A 24,755-nucleotide genomic window follows, 5' to 3' on the forward strand; every position below is an offset into this window, starting at 1 on the left:
CGGCCAATTCATTGGTTGGGCCAGTGCACATAGTAAACATAGATGATGACGCTATTGTGCAGATTGTTACTATATTAAATAATGTATTACACTAATGGGCACTAACTCAGTGTAAATAGATTCACTCATACATAATAGATTCATATACATTTATTTATATATCTATTTATTTTAACAGTATATTTAATTGCAAAATGATGGATTCGTTAGAAATAAATTATTGAACAACGAAAGTGTCTTGATTACAAAGAAAATGTGTTTGATTAATTTAATATATTAACTATTAGAGGCATCGGCATTCGGCATCATTGCCGGCTATTTTTGAAGTACTCCGTACGGACCGCCTGTCAATCCACGGCCGCATGTCCAGCCGCAAACAATGGTCTTGTTCATTTTTTACGGGTCCGTTTACGATAGGGCCGTAGATTCATACATAGTGTGCACTGTGCAGCCGCATATCCTATACTTCCAAGCATACACACGAACCACCAAAAATACCGCCGCACAATTACAGCCGCAAATACAGCCGCACTCTTACAACGTGTGAACCGAGCCATAAACTGGGTACAATGGTGTAACATAATGATGTGGCTTGGGTCGGCCACACACACTACAATATTCTGTCTTATCTAGATTTTGTTGGTCACCGGCACATGTCCACCCAGCTGGACCTGTGCTTCCCACCCATTATCCTGAATGTTTTCCTTCTGTCTGACCCTCTGGCTCTCATCTATCTACTCCACACCCTCCCCTCTTAGAACTCTAATCCTCGATTCCCCCTTAGGGATAGTACTTACATTAACCCCTAAGGTTCCTGGAAATTCCAAGGACCCATTTGCCCTGCATGTTACATGTAGGTCTGGTTACCTACCCACAAGGCAAAAATAAGTGTGTACAGGAGTGTAAGGGGTTTCCCAGGTGTTGGTCAGAGAGCCAGAGGTTGGTGGGGCTAAGGCTATATTAGTATTCATTATTATTCAAAAAGGTTAGAACAATACATTCTTTGCAATGATACTTTCCCATTATTCCCACTGTAACAGACAGGCTACTTTCCTCTGAGAACGGCCTTGAACGCTGATAAACATGTCTCCGAGGGAAATAGTTCTTGAGACAAAACATTCTTTCTAGTGTCCATATCAGAAGTTTTCCAAGGTAAGAAATGTTCCAACTATACTGTTAACCCTATCAGGGACTCTCTAATGTGCTGGAGCTTCTAATTCAGAGGCCTATATATATATATAGTCATACAGGTACGCTGCAAGCAGGTAGGATCACATCGCTGGCCTTATCATAATAAATATACAACTACCGTTGATTCTGAACCTTGGCATTGGTGTGATAATTGGTGCCCTGACTAAGGACAATGAAGAATCGCTTGCCCAATATTCCCGCATGGTCAGGAGCCCGGTTTCCAGCTGTGATCCCTCGTGCCTAAACCGTGACAACTATCCAGTCAGCAGCTGCCCCGGTTCCTGCCCGCAACAACAACTCTCAGCGGAGTGGCCCCCAGGGGTCCGGGCACCGCATTATAGCTTATGTAATGTGGTGGTGGGTCCATGGGGGTGCGGGGTGTTATAGCTTATGTAATACCATAAGAATTAGTATACACTACTTACATTATTACTGCAGTGTAATATATACCATAAGGATTAGTATACACTACTTACATTATTACTGCAGTGTAATATATACCATAAGGATTAGTATACACTACTTACATTATTACTGCAGTGTACTGTAATATATACCATAAGGATTAGTATACACTACTTACATTATTACTGCAGTGTAATATATACCATAAGGATTAGTATACACTACTTACATTATTACTGCAGTGTAATATATACCATAAGGATTAGTATACACTACTTACATTATTACTGCAGTGTACTGTAATATATACCATAAGGATTAGTATACACTACTTACATTATTACTGCAGTGTAATATATACCATAAGGATTAGTATACACTACTTACATTATTACTGCAGTGTACTGTAATATATACCATAAGGATTAGTATACACTACTTACATTATTAGTGCAGTGTAATATATACCATAAGGATTAGTATACACTACTTACATTATTACTGCAGTGTACTGTAATATATACCATAAGGATTAGTATACACTACTTACATTATTACTGCAGTGTAATATATACCATAGGGATTAGTATACACTACTTACATTATTACTGCAGTGTAATATATACCATAAGGATTAGTATACACTACTTACATTATTACTGCAGTGTAATATATACCATAAGGATTAGTATACACTACTTACATTATTACTGCAGTGTACTGTAATATATACCATAAGGATTAGTATACACTACTTACATTATTACTGCAGTGTAATATATACCATAAGGATTAGTATACACTACTTACATTATTACTGCAGTGTACTGTAATATATACCATAAGGATTAGTATACACTACTTACATTATTACTGCAGTGTAATATATACCATAAGGATTAGTATATACACTACTTACATTATTACTGCAGTGTAATATATACCATAAGGATTAGTATACACTACTTACATTATTACTGCAGTGTAATATATACCATAAGGATTAGTATACACTACTTACATTATTACTGCAGTGTACTGTAATACCATAAGGATTAGTATACACTACTTACATTATTACTGCAGTGTAATATATACCATAAGGATTAGTATACACTACTTACATTATTACTGCAGTGTAATATATACCATAAGGATTAGTATACACTACTTACATTATTACTGCAGTGTACTGTAATATATACCATAAGGATTAGTATACACTACTTACATTATTACTGCAGTGTAATATATACCATAAGGATTAGTATACACTACTTACATTATTACTGCAGTGTAATATATACCATAAGGATTAGTATACACTACTTACATTATTACTGCAGTGTAATATATACCATAAGGATTAGTATACACTACTTACATTATTAGTGCTGTGTACTGTAATATATACCATAAGGATTAGTATACACTACTTACATTATTACTGCAGTGTAATATATACCATAAGGATTAGTATACACTACTTACATTATTACTGCAGTGTAATATATACCATAAGGATTAGTATACACTACTTACATTATTACTGCAGTGTAATATATACCATAAGGATTAGTATACACTACTTACATTATTAGTGCACTGTAATATATACCATAAGGATTAGTATACACTACTTACATTATTACTGCAGTGTAATATATACCATAAGGATTAGTATACACTACTTACATTATTACTGCAGTGTACTGTAATATATACCATAAGGATTAGTATACACTACTTACATTATTACTGCAGTGTACTGTAATATATACCATAAGGATTAGTATACACTACTTACATTATTAGTGCAGTGTAATATATACCATAAGGATTAGTATACACTACTTACATTATTACTGCAGTGTAATATATACCATAAGGATTAGTATACACTACTTACATTATTACTGCAGTGTAATATATACCATAAGGATTAGTATACACTACTTACATTATTAGTGCAGTGTAATATATACCATAAGGATTAGTATACACTACTTACATTATTACTGCAGTGTACTGTAATATATACCATAAGGATTAGTATACACTACTTACATTATTAGTGCAGTGTAATATATACCATAAGGATTAGTATACACTACTTACATTATTACTGCAGTGTAATATATACCATAAGGATTAGTATACACTACTTACATTATTACTGCAGTGTAATATATACCATAAGGATTAGTATATACTACTTACATTATTACTGCAGTGTAATATATACCATAAGGATTAGTATACACTACTTACATTATTACTGCAGTGTAATATATACCATAAGGATTAGTATACATTACTTACATTATTAGTGCAGTGTAATATATACCATAAGGATTAGTATATACTACTTACATTATTACTGCAGTGTAATATATACCATAAGGATTAGTATACACTACTTACATTATTACTGCAGTGTACTGTAATATATACCATAAGGATTAGTATACACTACTTACATTATTACTGCAGTGTAATATATACCATAAGGATTAGTATACACTACTTACATTATTACTGCAGTGTAATATATACCATAAGGATTAGTATACACTACTTACATTATTACTGCAGTGTAATATATACCATAAGGATTAGTATACACTACTTACATTATTACTGCAGTGTACTGTAATACCATAAGGATTAGTATACACTACTTACATTATTACTGCAGTGTAATATATACCATAAGGATTAGTATACATTACTTACATTATTACTGCAGTGTACTGTAATATATACCATAAGGATTAGTATACATTACTTACATTATTACTGCAGTGTACTGTAATATATACCATAAGGATTAGTATATACACTACTTACATTATTACTGCAGTGTAATATATACCATAAGGATTAGTATACACTACTTACATTATTACTGCAGTGTAATATATACCATAAGGATTAGTATATACTACTTACATTATTACTGCAGTGTAATATATACCATAAGGATTAGTATACATTACTTACATTATTAGTGCAGTGTAATATATACCATAAGGATTAGTATACACTACTTACATTATTAGTGCTGTGTACTGTAAAAAGATGTAAAAAAAATGAATCCACTGTTAAAAAATAAAAATCACAACTTTTCACTATTTTTGAAATAAAAAAATGTAAACAAGAATATATATAACTATGAGTGTATGTTCACACTATGGAATACGTTCGGACATTTCGGACAGTGCAGCAGACTCCACTTGAAGTTCCATCTGTCCCATTGACGCAATGATATTCTCCAGCTCAATTCTTTGGGCGGACGGCGGATTGAGCTTGAGAATATCATTGAGTCAATGGGACAGATGGAACTTCAAGCAGAGTCCGCCATACGGCCTAAACTTGAAATTTTTGTGTGAATTCCATAGTGTGAACATACCCTGAGACTATAGAAACTATATATATCTATAGAAATCTCTGAACTAAACAAAAACGGCATTACTTCTCTGCACGGTGAACGCCATAAAAAGAATACAGTGGGGGAAAAAAGTATTTAGTCAGTCACCAATAGTGCAGGTTCTCCCACTTGAAAAGATGAGAGGCGTCTGTAATTTACATCATAGGTAGACCTCAACTATGAGAGACAAAATGAGAAAACAAATCCAGGAAATCACATTGTCTGATTCTGTAAGAATTTATTTGCAAATTATGGTGGAAAATAAGTATTTGGTCAGTAACAAACAATCCAGATTTCTGGCTCTCACAGACCTGTAACTTCTTCTTTAAGAGTCTCCTCTTTCCTCCACTCATTACCTGTAGTAATGGCACCTGTTATACTTATCAGTATAAAAAGACACCTGTGCACACCCTCAAACAGTCAGACTCCAAACTCCACTATGGTGAAGACCAAAGAGCTGTCAAAGGACACCAGAAACAAAATTGTAGCCCTGCACCAGGCTGGGAAGACTGAATCTGCAATAGGCAACCAGCTTGGAGTGAAGAAATCAACTGTGGGAGCAAGAATTAGAAAATGGAAGACATACAAGACCACTGATAATCTCCCTCCATCTGGGGCTCCACGCAAAATCTCACCCTGTGGGGTCAAAATGATCACAAGAACGGTGAGCAAAAATCCCAGAACCCCACGGGGGGACGTAGTGAATGAACTGCAGAGAGTTTGGACCAATGTAACAAAGCTTACCATCAGTAAGACACTACGCCACCAGGGACTCAGATCCTGCAGTGCCAGACGTGTGCCACTGCTTAAGCCAGTACATGTCCGGGCCCGTCTGAAGTTTGCTAGAGAGCATTTGGATGATCCAGAAGAGTATTGGGAGAATGTCCTATGGTCTGATGAAACCAAAGTGGAACTGTTTGGTAGAAACACAACTTGTCGTGTTTGGAGGAAAAAGAATACTGAGTTGCATCCAGGGGCGGGGGGCAGGGTGGCATATGCCCCCCGGGTCGGTCCCCCCCAGGACACTTAAGGGCCGCAGAGGCTCGATGTTAATTTGGTCGCTCTGCCACTTTAAGGCTCCCGGAAGTAGCGGCCGCTGCACTGTGTCTCTGCCTCGCACTTCTCTTCACTTCATTGGTGGTGCAGGCAGCCTGCTCCATCAGGGAGTGAAGAGAAGTGCACAGCCCATGAAGGAGGGAGAGGAGGATGCCTGCCGGGAGAGGAGCCGCCCACTGTGCTGACAGGTATCTGGGGAGGGGGTCTGGGGGGGTTACTGTATAGTATTGGGGTCTGTAAGCTGTAGGACACCAATACAATACAGTAGCCTAGGGCTGGCTGGAGCAGAGGACACTCACCTTCCTGTCCGGCCAGCCAGTGTCTCCTCCGTAATTCTGCAGTGTGATTAGCCGGGCCTGCTCCTCTCTGCTCTGGTCAGCCAGCGTCTCCATGGTGATTCTGCAGTGTGATTAGCCAGGCCTGCTCCTCTCTGCTCTGGTCAGCCAGCGTCTCCATGGTGATTCTGCAGTGTGATTAGCCGGGCCTGCTCCTCTCTGCTCTGGTCAGCCAGCGTCTCCATGGTGATTCTGCAGTGTGATTAGCCGGGCCTGCTCCTCTCTGCTCTGGTCAGACCTGATTAGAAGAGGCCAGAACAGAAGAGAAGCGTGAACCTGCTAGTAAGTATATTGGGGAGGAGGAGGAGGGGGGGGGCATTGTACTTTGTTCTGTAACATGTGACTCTCCAGTTCTTGCATGACTACAACTCCCATTGTACCCTGGTGGCAGTAGATAATAGGGATGGTAGTTTAGGAACAGCAGGAGGGTCACATGTTGGAGAACACTTCACTAAATAAACTGTACCCCTAAATGATTGCTTCCTAACAGTGGCTCCTCAGCTGTTACCAAACTACAACTCCCACCATGCCCTGCTGGCCAGATATAATGAGGGTTCTAGTTTAGGAACAGCAGGAGGGTCACATATTGGAAAACACCACACTAAATAAACTACCCATAAATCATTGCTTCCTAACCAGTGGCTCCTCAGCTGTTACTAAACTACAACTCTCATCATGCCTTGCCACCAAGGTGCAATGGGAGTTGTAGTTTTGCCACTGGTAGGGAAACAATAATTGGGGGGGGGGGCAGTTTAATCAGTACAGTGTTCTCCAACATGTGACCCTCTAGCCGCTACAAGAATAGAACTCCCATCATGTCCTGCTGACATAATGGAGGTTGTAGTTTAGGAACAGCTGAGGGGCCACTGGTTGGAAAACAACGATTTAGGGGGGGGGGGGGCAGTGGTACAGTACATTAGAGGGGGCAGTGGTACAGTACATTAGAGGGGGCAGTGGTACAGTACATTAGAGAGGACAGTGGTACAGTACATTAGATGGGACAGTGGTACAGTACATTAGGGGGACATTGGTACAGTACATTAGAGGGGACAGTGGTACAGTACATTAGAGAGGAGAGTGGTACAGTACATGAGAGGACAGTGGTACAGTACATTAGAGGGGACAGTGGTACAGTACATTAGGGGGGACAGTGGTACAGTACATTAGAGAGGACAGTGGTACAGTACATTAGAGAGGACAGTGGTACAGTACATTAGGGGGACAGTGGTACAGTACATTAGAGAGGACAGTGGTACAGTACATGAGAGGACAGTGGTACAGTACATTAGAGGGGACAGTGGTACAGTACATTAGGGGGGACAGTGGTACAGTACATTAGAGAGGACAGTGGTACAGTACATGAGAGGACAGTGGTACAGTACATTAGAGAGGACAGTGGTACAGTACATTAGATGGGACAGTGGTACAGTACATTAGAGAGGACAGTGGTACAGTACATTAGAGAGGACAGTGGTACAATACATGAGAGGACAGTGGTACAGTACATTAGAGAGGACAGTGGTACAGTACATGAGAGGACAGTGGTACCGTACATGAGAGGACAGTGGTACCGTACATTAGAGGGGACAGTGGTACAGTACATTAGATGGGACAGTGGTACAGTACATGAGAGGACAGTGGTACAGTACATTAGAGGAGACAGTGGTACAGTACATTAGAGGGGACAGTGGTACAGTACATAAGAGGGGACAGTGGTACAGTACATTAGAGAGGACAGCGGTACAGTACATTAGAGGGGACAGTGGTACAGTACATTAGAGAGGACAGTGGTACAGTACATTAGAGAGGACAGTGGTACAGCATATTAGAGGGGACAGTGGTACAGTACATTAGAGAGGACAGCGGTACAGTACATAGAGGACAGTGGTACAGCACATTAGAGAGGAGAGTGGTACAGTACATGAGAGGACAGTGGTACAGTACATTAGAGAGGACAGTGGTACAGTACATTAGAGAGGACAGTGGTACAGTACATTAGATGGGACAGTGGTACAGTACATTAGGGGGACAGTGGTACAGTACATTAGAGAGGACAGTGGTACAGTACATGAGAGGACAGTGGTACAGTACATTAGAGGGGACAGTGGTACAGTACATTAGGGGGGACAGTGGTACAGTACATTAGAGAGGACAGTGGTACAGTACATGAGAGGACAGTGGTACAGTACATTAGAGAGGACAGTGGTACAGTACATTAGATGGGACAGTGGTACAGTACATTAGAGAGGACAGTGGTACAGTACATTAGAGAGGACAGTGGTACAATACATGAGAGGACAGTGGTACAGTACATTAGAGAGGACAGTGGTACAGTACATGAGAGGACAGTGGTACCGTACATGAGAGGACAGTGGTACCGTACATTAGAGGGGACAGTGGTACAGTACATTAGAGGGGACAGTGGTACAGTACATTAGAGGAGACAGTGGTACAGTACATTAGAGGGGACAGTGGTACAGTACATAAGAGGGGACAGTGGTACAGTACATTAGAGGACAGTGGTTCAGTACATTAGAGGACAGTGGTACAGTACATTAGAGAGGACAGTGGTACAGTACATTAGAGAGGACAGTGGTACAGTACATTAGAGGGGACAGTGGTACAGTACATTAGAGGGGACAGTGGTACAGTACATTAGAGAGGACAGCGGTACAGTACATAGAGGACAGTGGTACAGCACATTAGAGGACAGTGGTACAGTACATTAGAGGGGACAATGGTACAGTACATTAGAGGACAGTTGCACATAACATTAGAGAGGACAGTGGTACAGCATATTAGAGGACAGTGGTACAGTACATTAGAGGACAGTTGCACATAACATTAGAGGGGACAGTGGTACAGTACATTAGAGGGGACAGTGGTACAGTACATTAGAGGGGACAGGGGTACAGTACATTGGAGGGCATAGGTAATATAGTTTATTAAGCAGGCAGTGGCAAACTACATTGTGGGCACAGTATAATACGGGGAAAGTGGCACTATTTAATATAAACAGTTAATAAGAGGCACAGGTTACCCAGGGGGGCGGTGGTACAGTTCATTAGGACAAAGGGGTACCATTTATTTAGCACAAAGGGGGGGCTAACTGCAGATGGAAGCACAAAGTGAGGGCAAAAAGGGAGGGCACAACTACAGAGGGCAAAGAGAGGGAGCACAACTACAGATGGGGCACAAAGAGGGGGTCTCATTACAGATGAGGGCAAAAAGAAGGGGTCTTACTACAGATGAGGACACAATGATGGATCCCAACTACAGATACAGGCATAAAGAAGGGATCTAAGTATAGAAAGAAGCACAGAAAAAGAAAACGACTACAGATTGGTCTTCAAAGAAGTCTCTGTTACTGTTTAAGGGCACTATGATGGAGAGTTTGTATAGAGGTGGTTAAAGGTGCTGTAAAAGTAAGGTGCTGAAGATGTTTGTCTGGCAGATACTGCTGTGATGATTTGTGGTTGGAAGAAGTCTTCATGATGGAAAAGAAAAGGAAACCTGACCGACTCTGATCAGAGACGTCACCTGTGAGTCACTGGATGTGTCTGCACTTTACTTAAACCTCTATTTGTTTGGGGGAATATTGGCCCCTGTGTGGTGGAGTGTAGTACCAGTATAGTAGTAATGCTTGGGGAGTGACGGTATTATTAAGGAACCATTTATAATGTAGTTACTGTGTGATTATAGTATGTGGTCATGGTGTGGGGGTAATATTGGTCCCTTTTATAGTAGTATTATTGGTTATATTAGTATACAGGGTTTGGTCAGTAATAGTATGATGTCCATGTCCATACCAGGTACAATCCAATCCAGAGCAGATTAAACTCTGGCATTATATAAAAATCCTGGGCCGGGGGAACATAAAAAAGAATCTATACTTACCCATCCCCATGCCCCTGCAGCACAGGGTCACCAGCTCTCTCACAGCTGCTGTTATCCTGTTCCTTACATTCCTGAATTGTCATGTTCCAACGAGAAGTACCCACTCGCCCCAGTGCGTGACATTGCAGGAGCAGGAGCTGCAGGAGGCCGGTCTGTGAGCAGTGACGCTGCACTGCGGAGGCATAGGGACAAGTATGGATTCTTTATTATGTTCCCCTCACCCCCTGCCGGCTTGGGATGTTTAGGTTCAGCAACAGTTCTCCTTTAAGTATATGTGCCCTGACGATTGTCCGCTATTCATGGGCCACTGCTGTGTACTTGCCCCCCAGGCCAAAGTTTGCCAGCCAGCCCCTGGTTGCATCCATCAAACACCATACCTACTGTAAAGCATGGGGGGGGGGTGGAAACATCAGGCTTTGGGGCTGTTTCTCTGCAAAGGGGCCAGGACGACTGATGCGGGTACATGAAAGAATGGATGGGGCCATGTATCGGGAGATCACGAGTGCAAACCTCCTTCCATCAGCAAGGGCATTGAAGATGAAACGTGGCTGCTGGGTCTTACAACATGACAATGATCCAAAGCACACCGCCAGGGCAACGAGGGAGCGGCTTGGTAAGAAGCATTTCCAGGTCCTGGAGTGGCCTAGCCAGTCTCCAGATCTCAACCCTATAGAAAACCTTTGGAGGGAGTTGAAAGTCCAAAACATCACTGCTCTAGAGGAGATCTGCATGGAGGAATGGGCCAACATACCAACAACAGTGTGTGCCAACCTTGGGAAGACTTACAGAAAATATGAGAATATCTCTATATATCTACAGTGGCTACAAGTAGTATTCAACCCCCTGCAGATTTAGCAGGTTTGATAAGTTGCAAATAAGTTAGAGCCTTCAAACTTCAAACAAGCGCAGGATTTATTAACAGATGCATAAATATTACAAACAAAAAATTTACGTTGCTCAGTTAAATTATAATACATTTTAAACATAAAAGTGTGAGTCAATTATTATTCAACCCCTAGGTTTAATATTTTGTGGAAAAACCCTTGTTTGCAATTACAGCTAATAATCGTCTTTTCTAAAGCCCGTATTCCACGGGTGCTCCTCGTTCCCCGCTCGCTGCCGCCGCTATTCAACGCGGCTGCAGCGAGCGGGTGAGTGTGGGAGGGTTGGCGGGGGGGCTGCCCGGGTGATCGCTGATCGTCCGGGCAGCCCATAGGATATAGCAGCGTCTGCTGCCGACGCTGCTATTCAACGGAGCGACGGCAGCAGATCGCTGCTATATCAGTCACTTGTTTTTCAACATGTTGAAAAACAAGCGACTGCAACGATCAGCCGACATGAACGATGTCGGCTGATCGTTGCACTCTATTCCACGGGACGATTATCATCCGTAGCGGCTGATATCGTCCGAATACGAACGATAATCGTTCCGTGGAATAGGGCCTTAAGAGCTGATCAGGCCGGCACAGGTCTCTGGAGTTATCTTGGCCCACTCCTCCATGCAGATCTTCTCCAAGTTATCTAGGTTCTTTGGGTGTCTCATGTGGACTTTAATCTTGAGCTCCTTCCACAAGTTTTCAATTGGGTTAAGGTCAGGAGACTGACTAGGCCACTGCAACACCTTGATTTTTTCCCTCTTGAACCAGGCCTTGGTTTTCTTGGCTGTGTGCTTTGGGTCATTGTCTTGTTGGAAGATGAAATGACGACCCATCTTAAGGTCCTTGATGGAGGAGCGGAGGTTCTTGGCCAAAATCTCCAGGTAGGCTGTGCTATCCCTCTTCCCATGGATGCAGACCAGATGGCCAGGCCCCTTGGCTGAGAAGCAGCCCCACAGCATGATGCTGCCACCACCATGCTTGACTTTAGGGATGGTATTCTTGGGGTCGTATGTAGCGCCACCCAGTCGCCAAACGTCACGGGTGTGGTTGGCACCAAAGATCTCGATCTTGGTTTCATCAGACCAGAGAACCTGTCTGTCTCAGAGTCCTCCAAGTGATCATGAGCAAACTGTAGACGAGCCTTGACATGGCGCTTTGAAAGTAAAGGTACCTTACGGGCTCGCCTGGAACGGAGACCATTGCGGTGGATTACGTTACTTATGGTATTGACTGAAACCAATGTCCCCACTGCCATGAGATCTTCCAGGAGCTCCTTCCTTGTTGTCCTTGGATCAGTTTTGACTCTTCGGACAAGCCTGGCCTCGGCACGGGAGGAAACTTTCAAAGGCTGTCCAGGCCATGGAAGGCTAACAGTAGTTCCATAAGCCTTCCACTTCCGGATGATGCTCCCAACAGTGGAGACAGGTAGGCCCAACTCCTTGGAAAGGGTTTTGTACCCCTTGCCAGCCTTGTGACCCTCCACCATCTTGTCTCTGATGACCTTGGAATGCTCCTTTGTCTTTCCCATGTTGACCATGTATGAGTGCTGTTCACAAGTTTGGGGAGGGTCTTAAATAGTCATAAAAGGCGGGAAAAACAGATAATTAATCCAAACATGTGAAGCTCATTGTTCTTTGTGCCTGAACTACTTCTTAATACTTCAGGGGAACCAAACAGAATTCTGGTGGTTTGAGGGGTTGAAAAATAATTGTTTAACAATAAACAAAGAATAACATTCTTTTTTGCTGCATTTCACACTTCCAGGCTGATCTACAGTCCAAATGTCACAATGCCAAGTAAATTCCGAATGTGTAAACCTGCTAAATCTGCAGGGGGTTGAATACTACTTGTAGGCAAATGTATATCTGTGTGTGAATGTTATTACACTTTATGTCTTTAGTTTTTTGGGTGTATTACAGGGATCAGGTCCGTTTCCAGTGGCGGGCGGGCTAGGCGACCCCACGGGGCGCCGACAACTAGGGGGCGCTGGCCGCCCGGCCGCCCGCCCCATCAGCTGCCCAGATCGCCGCCACCCCGCCCGGCGTGCGCCCCCCGGGCCGGTCCCTCCAGGCAGCCGGATCTATTACAGTGAGCTTCCGGCACAGGCAACCTGTCACACACCTGCCCGGGAGCTCACCGTTATAGCCCCGCAGCGCCCGGACTTCTCCTCTCTTCTGTTTGGCAGTGGACATGTGACGTGATCACATGACCCCCGCCGAGGAGAGAAGTCCGGGTGCTGCGGGGCTACAGCGGTGAGCTTCCGAGCAGGTGTGTTACAGGCTGCCAGACAGAGGGAGATGCTGCTGCAGGATCCAGGAGAGGTGAGTGTATTTTTTTTCTCATAATTGCTGCAATGTGGGGCTACAAAGGGGCCAATAGTATGGAAGGCTACACGGGGGGGGGGGAGTCTACTCAGTGGGGAAGGCTACATGGGGGGAGGGCTATACTATGGGGGGGCTACTCGGGGGGGACTATACTATGGAGGGCTAAGCAGTGGGTCTATACTAGGGGGGGCTACACGGGGGGAGGGCTATCCTGTATGGGGCTATTACTATCTGTACTGCACAGGGGGATTAGTACTATGGGGGGGAGCACTGGGGGATTATTACTATAAGGGGGAGCACAGGGGGGATTAGTACTATGGGGGGGGGGGAGCACTGGGGGAATATTACTATTGGGGGGAAAAGAGGGGATTATTACTATGGGGGGAGCACAGGGGGGATTATAACTATGGGGGAAGCACAAGGGGGATTATTACTATGGGGGGAGCACAGGGGGGATTATTACTATGGGGATAGAGCACAGGGGGGACTATTACTATGGGGGAAGCACAGGGGGGATTATTACTATGGGTGAGGGAGCACAGGGGGGATTATTACAATGGGGCAGAGCACAGGGGGGATTATTACTATGGAGGGGAGCACAGGGGGGATTATTACTATGGGGGGGAGCACAGGGGGATTATTACTATGGGGGGAGCACAGGGGGGATTATTACTATGGGGGGAGCACAGGGGGGATTATTACTATGGGGGGGAGCACAGGGGGGATTATTACTATAGGGGGAAGCACAGGGGGGATTATTACTAAATGGGGGTACAGCAGGGGGAAATATTACTATATGGGGGTACAGCAGGGGATCTTATATCCAGGGGGCAACCCACATACCTACTGACTACACTGCACATGACACAAAAAAGTGGAAGTTGTTGTAATAGTGCGGAGCCTAAAATGTTTGTCTGACAGGTTCACAAGAGATTAATTGTAGCTGCAAGAAATTATCATGGAGGTCTGGGCCAGAAGGAGGGGAAAAGAAAAGTGACGCCTCAGATCCAAGAAGAAGTCACTTGTGAGTCACGGAATTACTTTTTTTTTTTTTTGGGGGGGGGGGGGGGGGGGGGGGGTGCTTTTAGCAAGATTTGCCCTGTAGTCCAAATTACCTAGAAACGGCCCTGACAGTGATTATGCTCTTATATCTCTTATTATGGGAAATTCCAGATAACAGAATTTTTGAATGTAACTACCCATCTATGCTGTTGCCGTGGCTGCGGGGGACACAACAGTGTGGTATACTTACCTGTCCCACTCTGCCGCAGCTACTGATTCATAAGCCGCACAATGTCGTCATGTTTACTTCCGCTGATGTGTCCCACAGGAAACGGCCGCTCAGCATAGCACGGTATAGTGTATAGCACAGAAAAATGCTGTGTATGCTGAGCGAACATTTCCTGTAGGAACGACACATCATCGGAAGTAGTCAGACAGCGGGCAGCTCAAGAACCGGCAGCAGCAGCAGAGCGCAACAAGTAAGTATACCTCACTGTTGTGTCCCCCGTAGCCATGGCAACAGCATAGATTTGTACAACCCCTAAATCTGTATTATTTGATACCAAAGCATAGAAATATTTATCAAACATGGTGTAAAGTGAAACTGGCCCAGTTGCCCCTAGCAACCAATCAGATTCCACCTTTCATTTTCCAAAGAGTCTGTGAGGAATGAAAGGTGGAATCTGATTGGTTGCTAGGGGCGACTGAGCCAGTTTCACTTTACACCATGTTTGATAAATCTCCCCAATTGTGTGTCAATATGTAGGGGGCTTGTGCTCCTGATCTTTTAAGACCCTGGTAACGCTGCCCTCAGACACAACCTTCTCTATATAACTATGACTATGAGGTGGTATAATATTTTAGCACTTGGGGCTCCACTTTTAAATTTGACCTAAAACCGACCCTGGAAGAGGGAGGAAGGCACCGAGCAGTGTAAGAAGCTACCATGCCAGCACTGTTATCACACGAGGTCTGTGCGCTCCTTCTCGGGTCGCCTTCATGGTCCAGGGGGGCAGCATTGGGTTGAGGTGTAGAGGCCACGTCCCACGTTCAGGCTCCAGATACTGTTAGGGTGAGACCTTAAAGGGGAACTCCGGATAAGGAAAACTTGTTTTCTATTAAAAGTACATTAAAGTTATATAGATGTGTCTATACAATGTATTACTGTATCTGTACAGTTCTGCCACACTGGTAGCTGATAGAAATCCAGGAAGTGAAGAAAAATGGCCCCTGTGCCAATCCACATTGTCTCCTGCTCCCTCTGCTATCCCACCTTAGGAGACAAATCTTTCATGCCTCTGTCTCACATTGTGTGTGTTTGCTGAGCACAGGCTGATGATGCAGAGAGGGAGAGGGCGTGATTCACCATCTCTGACCGGCCAGAAGCAGGTGTTTCAACTTTGCTGATTGCGCAAAAGTCTACAGAAAAATTAGGGCTGTGTTCACACATGTTGGAGTGTCATTGCAGTACTGCAGTATCTGCACAAAAATGATGCAGTAACACAAATAGATAATGCTAAACAGCAGAGAGGATCAGAGCCGGCACTGCCAATCCCACCTGCACAAAAACAAGGCATAAACAGTATATCCCATGTAAGATAATATCGGATAAAGTCTTTTTTGTGGGAATCAACTTCAAAGATAAAAGATGCTTGATTATAATATGTGCGTGGAAAGGAAAAGAAAAAAAATGTAATTTAAAACATAACTGTTATTTCAGGGTCATTTTTCTGAAAACAATAAATATCTATAGTACAAGCGATTTAAAAAAAAACTCTGTAATAGGTTTTATTTACCAAAACAGTTTCCTCCTGTACTGAAAAAGCAGTTTTCCTAGGTCCCCCCTCACATCAGAAGAAGCAGGATTTCTGTGTCCATTATGTGGCTATGGAGAGGGGAGGGGCTGAGAGGAGTGAGTGAACACGGAGCAGTCCTGTACAGCACAACACCGTGCAATCTTCTCTCAGTAAGGGTGTTATTACATGGGCTGCTGGGGGCCCGATAACACCTGTAAACGAGCGCCGCTCTACTAGATCAGCGCTCGTTTACTGGGCCTATTCCACAGCCTGATTATCGTTTAACAAGGGCTGCATGGACATCGTTACCGATGTCCTTGCAGCCCTTGTTTAAACTGTATACATTACCTATGCAGGCTGCAGGGCTCCTCTTCCTCTGTGCTGCTCTGCGGGTCCACGCGCTCCAGCTTCAGAGGCCTGTGTCAGCTGACAGGCCGCTCAGCAAATCACTGGCTGAGGCGGTCCCGGCCTGTGATTGGCTGAGCGGCCTCTCAGCTGACCCGGGGAGAAGCACAGAGGAAGAGGAGCCCTGCAACCTGGATAGGTAATGTATTCCCCTTTGCTAATCGTCAGCATCGGCCGCGCACCGCTATTACACCGCTATTGGGAAATTGCTTCTTGAGTACAGAAGGAGGCTTTTTTGGCTAATAAAACCTACTACAGAGTTTATTAAAAACGCTTATTCTACTGATTTCTGCAATAAAAAAAACATGACAGTTACACTTTAAAAAGTTCTTTGCTTTATTCCAATATCAGCGTTACAGGTAGAGAATACAGTGTGGTGTTACAGATAGAGAATACAGGGTGCTGTGTGTTGTTACAGGTGGAGAATACAGCGTGCTGTGTGGTGTTACAGGTAGAGAATACAGTGTGCTGTGTGGTGTTACAGGTAGAGAATACAGGGTGCTGTGTGGTGTTACAGGTAGAGAATACAGTGCTATGTGGTGTTACAGGTAGAGAATACAGCGTGCTGTGTGGTGTTACAGGTAGAGAATACAGCGTGCTGTGTGGTGTTACAGGTAGAGAATACAGCGTGCTGTGTGGTGTTACAGGTAGAGAATACAGTGCTGTATGGTGTTACAGGTAGAGAATACAGGGTGCTATGTGGTGTTACAGGTAGAGAATACAGCGCTGTGTGTTGTTACAGGTAGAGAATACAGCGTGCTGTGTGGTGTTATAGGTAGAGAATACAGCGCTGTGTGGTGTTACAGGTAGGGAATACAGCGTGCTGTGTGGTGTTACAGGTAGAGAATACAGTGTGCTGTGTGGTGCTATAGGTAGAGAATACAGCGTGCTGTGTGGTGTTACAGGTAGAGAATACAGTGTGCTGTGTGGTGTTACAGGTAGAGAATACAGTGTGCTGTGTGGTGTTACAGGTAGAGAATACAGGGTGCTGTGTGGTGTTACAGGTAGAGAATACAGCGTGCTGTGTGGTGTTACAGGTAGAGAATACAGTGTGCTGTGTGGTGTTACAGGTAGAGAATACAGCGTGCTGTGTGGTGTTACAGGTAGAGAATACAGCGTGCTGTGTGGTGTTACAGGTAGAGAATACAGCGTGCTGTGTGGTGTTACAGGTAGAGAATACAGCGTGCTGTGTGGTGTTACAGGTAGAGAATACAGCGTGCTGTGCGGTGTTACAGGTAGAGAATACAGTGCTATGTGGTGTTACAGGTAGAGAATACAGCGTGCTGTGTGGTGTTACAGGTAGAGAATACAGCGTGCTGTGTGGTGTTACAGGTAGAGAATACAGCGTGCTGTGTGGTGTTACAGGTAGAGAATACAGTGCTGTATGGTGTTACAGGTAGAGAATACAGGGTGCTATGTGGTGTTACAGGTAGAGAATACAGCGCTGTGTGTTGTTACAGGTAGAGAATACAGCGTGCTGTGTGGTGTTATAGGTAGAGAATACAGCGCTGTGTGGTGTTACAGGTAGGGAATACAGCGTGCTGTGTGGTGTTACAGGTAGAGAATACAGTGTGCTGTGTGGTGCTATAGGTAGAGAATACAGCGTGCTGTGTGGTGTTACAGGTAGAGAATACAGTGTGCTGTGTGGTGTTACAGGTAGAGAATACAGTGTGCTGTGTGGTGTTACAGGTAGAGAATAGAGTGCTGTGTGATGTTACAGGTAGAGAATACAGCGTGCTGTGTGGTGTTACAGGTAGAGAATACAGTCTGCTGTGTGTTGTTACAGGTAGAGAATACAGTGTGCTGTGTGGTGTTACAGGTAGAGAATACAGCGTGCTATGTGGTGTTACAGGTAGAGAATACAGCGTGCTGTGTGGTGTTACAGGTAGAGAATACAGTGTGCTGTGTGGTGTTACAGGTAGAGAATACAGTGCTGTGTGGTGTTACAGGTAGAGAATACAGCGTGCTGTGTGGTGTTACAGGTAGAGAATACAGGGTGCTGTGTGGTGTTACAGGTAGAGAATACAGTGCTGTGTGGTGTTACAGGTAGAGAATACAGCGTGCTATGTGGAGTTACAGGTAGAGAATACAGTGTGCTGTGCGGTGTTACAGGTAGAGAATATAGTCTGCTGTGTGGTGTTACAGGTAGAGAATACAGGGTGCTGTGTGGTGTTACAGGTAGAGAATACAGGGTTCTGTGTGGTGTTACAGGTAGAGAATACAGTGTGCTGTGTGGTGTTACAGGTAGAGAATACAGCGTGCTATGTGGTGTTACAGGTAGAGAATACAGCGTGCTGTGTGGTGTTACAGCTAGAGAATACAGGGGGCTGTGTGGTGTTACAGGTAGACAATACAGCGTGCTGTGTGGTGTTACAAGTAGAGAATACAGCGTGCTGTGTGGTGTTACAGGCAGAGAATACAGTGTGGTGTTACAGGCAGAGAATACAGTGTGCTGTGTGGTGTTACAGGTAGAGAATACAGCGTGCTGTGTGGTGTTACAGGTAGAGAATACAGTGTGCTGTGTGGTGTTACAGGTAGAGAATACAGTGTGCTGTGTGGTGTTACAGGTAGAGAATACAGCGTGCTGTGTGGTGTTACAGGTAGAGAATACAGTGTGCTGTGTGGTGTTACAGGTAGAGAATACAGCGTGCTGTGTGGTCTTATAGGTAGAGAATACAGTGTGCTGTGTGGTGTTACAGGTAGAGAATACAGCGTGCTGTGTGGTGTTACAGGTAGAGAGTACAGCGTGCTGTGTGGTGTTACAGGTAGAGAATACAGTGCTGTGTGGTACAGGTAGAAAATACAGTGCTGTGTGATGTTACAGGTAGAGAATACAGTGTGCTGTGTGGTGTTACAGGTAGAGAATACAGTGCTGTGTGGTGTTACAGGTAGAGAATACAGTGCTGTGTGGTGTTACAGGTAGAGAATACAGTGCTGTGTGGTGTTACAGGTAGAGAATACAGTGTGCTGTGTGGTGTTACAGGTAGAGAATACAGTGCTGTGTGGTGTTACAGGTAGAGAATACAGCGTGCTGTGTGGTGTTACAGGCAGAGAATACAGTGCTGTGTGGTGTTACAGGTAGAGAATACAGTGTGCTGTGTGGTGTTACAGGTAGAGAATACAGCGTGCTGTGTGGTGTTACAGGTAGACAATACAGCGTGCTGTGTGGTGTTACAGGTAGAGAATACAGTGTGTTGTGTGGTGTTACAGGTAGAGAATACAGTGTGCTGTGTGGTGTTACAGGTAGAGAATACAGTGCTGTGTGGTGTTACAGGTAGAGAATACAGTCTGCTGTGTGGTGTTACAGGTAGAGAATACAGCGTGCTATGTGGAGTTACAGGTAGAGAATACAGTGTGCTGTGCGGTGTTACAGGTAGAGAATATAGTCTGCTGTGTGGTGTTACAGGTAGAGAATACAGGGTGCTGTGTGGTGTTACAGGTAGAGAATACAGGGTTCTGTGTGGTGTTACAGGTAGAGAATACAGTGTGCTGTGTGGTGTTACAGGTAGAGAATACAGCGTGCTATGTGGTGTTACAGGTAGAGAATACAGCGTGCTGTGTGGTGTTACAGCTAGAGAATACAGGGGGCTGTGTGGTGTTACAGGTAGACAATACAGCGTGCTGTGTGGTGTTACAAGTAGAGAATACAGCGTGCTGTGTGGTGTTACAGGCAGAGAATACAGTGTGGTGTTACAGGCAGAGAATACAGTGTGCTGTGTGGTGTTACAGGTAGAGAATACAGCGTGGTGTGTGGTGTTACAGATAGAGAATACAGCGTGCTGTGTGGTGTTACAGGTAGAGAATACAGCATGCTGTGTGGTGTTACAGGTAGAGAATACAGTGTGGTGTGTGGTGTTACAGGTAGAGAATACAGTGCTGTGTGGTGTTACAGGTAGAGAATACAGCGTGCTGTGTGGTGTTACAGGTAGAGAATACAGTGTGCTGTGTGGTGTTACAGGTAGAGAATACAGTGTGCTGTGTGGTGTTACAGGTAGAGAATACAGCGTGCTGTGTGGTGTTACAGGTAGAGAATACAGTGTGCTGTGTGGTGTTACAGGTAGAGAATACAGCGTGCTGTGTGGTCTTATAGGTAGAGAATACAGTGTGCTGTGTGGTGTTACAGGTAGAGAATACAGCGTGCTGTGTGGTGTTACAGGTAGAGAGTACAGCGTGCTGTGTGGTGTTACAGGTAGAGAATACAGTGCTGTGTGGTACAGGTAGAAAATACAGTGCTGTGTGATGTTACAGGTAGAGAATACAGTGTGCTGTGTGGTGTTACAGGTAGAGAATACAGTGCTGTGTGGTGTTACAGGTAGAGAATACAGTGCTGTGTGGTGTTACAGGTAGAGAATACAGTGCTGTGTGGTGTTACAGGTAGAGAATACAGTGTGCTGTGTGGTGTTACAGGTAGAGAATACAGTGCTGTGTGGTGTTACAGGTAGAGAATACAGCGTGCTGTGTGGTGTTACAGGCAGAGAATACAGTGCTGTGTGGTGTTACAGGTAGAGAATACAGTGTGCTGTGTGGTGTTACAGGTAGAGAATACAGCGTGCTGTGTGGTGTTACAGGTAGACAATACAGCGTGCTGTGTGGTGTTACAGGTAGAGAATACAGTGTGTTGTGTGGTGTTACAGGTAGAGAATACAGTGTGCTGTGTGGTGTTACAGGTAGAGAATACAGCGTGCTGTGTGGTGTTACAGGTAGAGAATACAGTGCTGTGTGGTGTTACAGGTAGAGAATACAGCGTGCTGTGTGGTGTTACAGATAGAGAATACAGTGCTGTGTGGTGTTACAGGTAGAGAATACAGCGTGGTGTGTGGTGTTACAGGTAGAGAATACAGTGCTGTGTGGTGTTACAGGTAGACAATACAGTGTGCTGTGTGGTGTTACAGGTAGAGAATACAGTGCTGTGTGGTGTTACAGGTAGAGAATACAGTGCTGTGTGGTGTTACAGGTAGAGAATACAGTGCTGTGTGGTGTTACAGGTAGAGAATACAGCGTGCTGTGTGGTGTTACATGTAGAGAATACAGTGCTGTGTGCTGTTACAGGTAGAGAATACAGTGCTGTGTGGTGTTACAGGTAGAGTAAACAGCGCTGTGTGGTGTTACAGGTAGAGAATACAGCGTGCTGTGTGGTGTTACAGGTAGAGAATACAACGTGCTGTGTGGTGTTACAGGTAGAGAATACAGTGCTGTGTGGTGTTACAGGTAGAGAATACAGTGTGCTGTGTGGTGTTACAGGTAGAGAATACAGTGCTGTGTGGTGTTACAGGTAGAGAATACAGCGCTGTGTGGTGTTACAGGTAGAGAATACAGTGCTGTGTGGTGTTACAGGTAGAGAATACAGTGCTGTGTGGTGTTACAGATACAGAATACAGTGTGCTGTGCAGGTGGGACCACGATGAAATCATAAATTACTGCAAATAATTCACCAACACAACGAAACTGCAATGTGTGAACACAGCCTAGATGTTCTGCAACAGCTTTGGGCGGGGAATAGGCAGGGTGGGGGACTGTGATGGAACAGCTGAGGGAAAGCATTGCATTCTGGAACCTGTAGTACTGAGAACATCTGCTCAACCAGGAAATACAGAAACACAAAACACAACAACCCCCCCCCCCCCCCCTATTGTTATATGCTTCTGCAGAAGTTTTTTTTTTCCACCTCTAACCGAAGTTCCCCTTTAAATGAAAGTCTCTCAGCTATACCTGGGGGCTGTCTGATTGTAAAAGTTGGGTGACAGCTGCAGTCTGTGCGCGAGTATCAACCAGACACATGAGGCCAAGTCCGTGCTCAAGCTGCTTCTGTTTATTATAGGAACGTCCCTTCTTTTATATCTTATCATGAAGGTTACAAGTCAGGAGCGGAACCAGATGTGTTAAAGTAAAACATTTCCCACATTCTCCCCTGTGTGAGTTCTATCATGCCGTGTAAGGATTAATTTCCGAGTAAAACAATTCCCACTCTCTCAACAAGAAAATGGCTTCTCCCCTGTGTGAATTCTCTGATGTTCATTCAGAGCTCTTCTCACTGCAAAATCTTGGCCACATTCAGAACATGAAAATGGCTTCCCTATCGTCCCATTGGCATCACAACGTATGTCTTGTGATGCCAATGGGTCTCAGGGAAAACAAATTAACATAATAATTTTCGCTTCTCCCCTGTGTGAGTTCTTTGATGTGTGACAAGATGTGATTTCTGAGTAAATTTTTTCCCACATTTTAGACATGTGAATGGCTTCTCTCCTGTGTGAATTCTCATATGTATAACAAGCTCTGATTTGCATTTAAAACATTTCTCACACTCTGAACATGAAAATGGCTTCTCCCCTGTGTGAGTTCTCATATGTATAGCAAGGGGTGATTTGGTTTTAAAACATTTCTCACATTCTGAACATGAAAATGGCTTCTCCCCTGTATGAGTTCTAATATGTTTAAAAAGGCTTGATTTGTCTTTATAACATTTCTCACACTCTGAACATGAAAATGGCTTCTCCATTGTATGAGTTTTCATATGTTTAGCAAGGGCTGATTTGGTTTTAAAACATTTCTCACATTCTGAACATGAAAATGGCTTCTCCCCTGTATGAATTCTAATATGTGCAAAAAGTTTTGATTTGCATTTAAAACATTTCTCACATTCTGAACATGAAAATGGCTTTTCCTCTGTGTGAGTTCTCATATGTCGAACAAGCTCTGATTTGCTTTTAAAACATTTCTCACACTCTGAACATGAAAATGGCTTTTCCCCTATGTGAGTCCTCATATGTTGAACAAGCTCTGGTTTGCATTTAAAACATTTCTCACATTCTGAACATAAAAATGGCTTTTCCCCTGTGTGAGTCCTCATATGTTCAACAAGCTTTGATTTACAATGAAAACATTTCTCACACTCTGAACATGAAAATGGCTTTTCCCCTGTGTGAGTCCTCATATGTAAAACAAGATCTGATTTTCTTATAAAACATTTCTCACATTCTGAACATGAAAATGGCTTCTCCCCAGTGTGAGTTCTCAAATGTATAACAAGGTATGATCTGACTTGAAAACATTTCTCACATTCTGAACATGAAAATGGCTTTTCCCCTGTGTGAGTTCTCATATGCATAACAAGCTCTGATTTGCATTTAAAACATTTCTCACATTCTGAACATGAAAATGGCATTTCCCCTGTGTGAGTTCTCATATGTATAACAAGCGCTGATTTAATTTTAAAACATTTCCCACATTCTGAACATGAAAATGGCTTCTCTCCTGTATGAGTTCTGGTATGTATAACAAGCGTTGATTTAGTATTAAAACATTTCTCACACTCTGAACATAAAAATGGCTTCTCTCCTGTATGAGTTCTGATATGTATAACAAGCTTTGATTTAGTATTAAAACATTGTTCACATTCTGAACATGAAAATGGCTTCTCCCCTGTATGAGTTCTCATATGATCAAAAAGGTCTGATTTGTGTTTAAAACACTTCTCACACTCTGAACATGAAAACGGCTTTTCCCCTGTGTGAGTCCTCATATGTTGAACAAGCTTTGCTTTACAATGAAAACATTTCTCACACTCTGAACAAGAAAATTTCTTCTCCCTTGTACGAGTTCTTTTATGTGTAACAATGGACTGTTCTTCATATGTATCTTGTGTGATCTGACCATCTGCTGTAATATCTGGAGATATCTGATGTCCCTCTGATCTCCGGGTACACTCAGCTGCCAAGAAGAAACACATCTTATTATTATTATTATTTTGGTGTAATATAACATTACAGTGTCCCGGACATTATAAGAATGTATGACATGTTACAGATGGTAAAAGTCCGGACTGCTCTGGGCCTGACCCCCCAGTCTCTAGATATATCTGAGAGAAGCGCCTGGCTTTGTGCTTCTCTCCCTGCTGCAATCTGTGTATCTCTGCATGGTACAGGCTACAATGTAAATCTATGGTGTTCAGGAGCCGATCCTGCACCGTGCCCGGTGGGTGCTGGTTACTATCTGCAGCCGACACCAGACGATAATCATCAGAGATCGCTCCAAAG

The 24,755-nt window shown here is 43.8% G+C and overlaps 1 protein-coding gene across 1 annotated transcript; it reads right to left on the minus strand.

Annotated features, from left to right (window-relative positions):
• Window positions 1-22,506: 22,506 nt before the first annotated feature.
• Window positions 22,507-24,534, minus strand: LOC138786751 (zinc finger protein 84-like). The gene has a single exon (XM_069963775.1). It carries the CDS (start codon window positions 24,446-24,448, stop codon window positions 22,856-22,858), a length of 1,593 nt encoding a protein of 530 aa, XP_069819876.1. The 5' UTR covers window positions 24,449-24,534; the 3' UTR covers window positions 22,507-22,855.
• Between the last annotated feature and the right edge of the window lie 221 nt (window positions 24,535-24,755).

Source organism: Dendropsophus ebraccatus, chromosome 3 (genome assembly GCF_027789765.1).
Source record: "Dendropsophus ebraccatus isolate aDenEbr1 chromosome 3, aDenEbr1.pat, whole genome shotgun sequence".
In the NCBI taxonomy this organism is placed as follows: domain Eukaryota; kingdom Metazoa; phylum Chordata; class Amphibia; order Anura; family Hylidae; genus Dendropsophus; species Dendropsophus ebraccatus.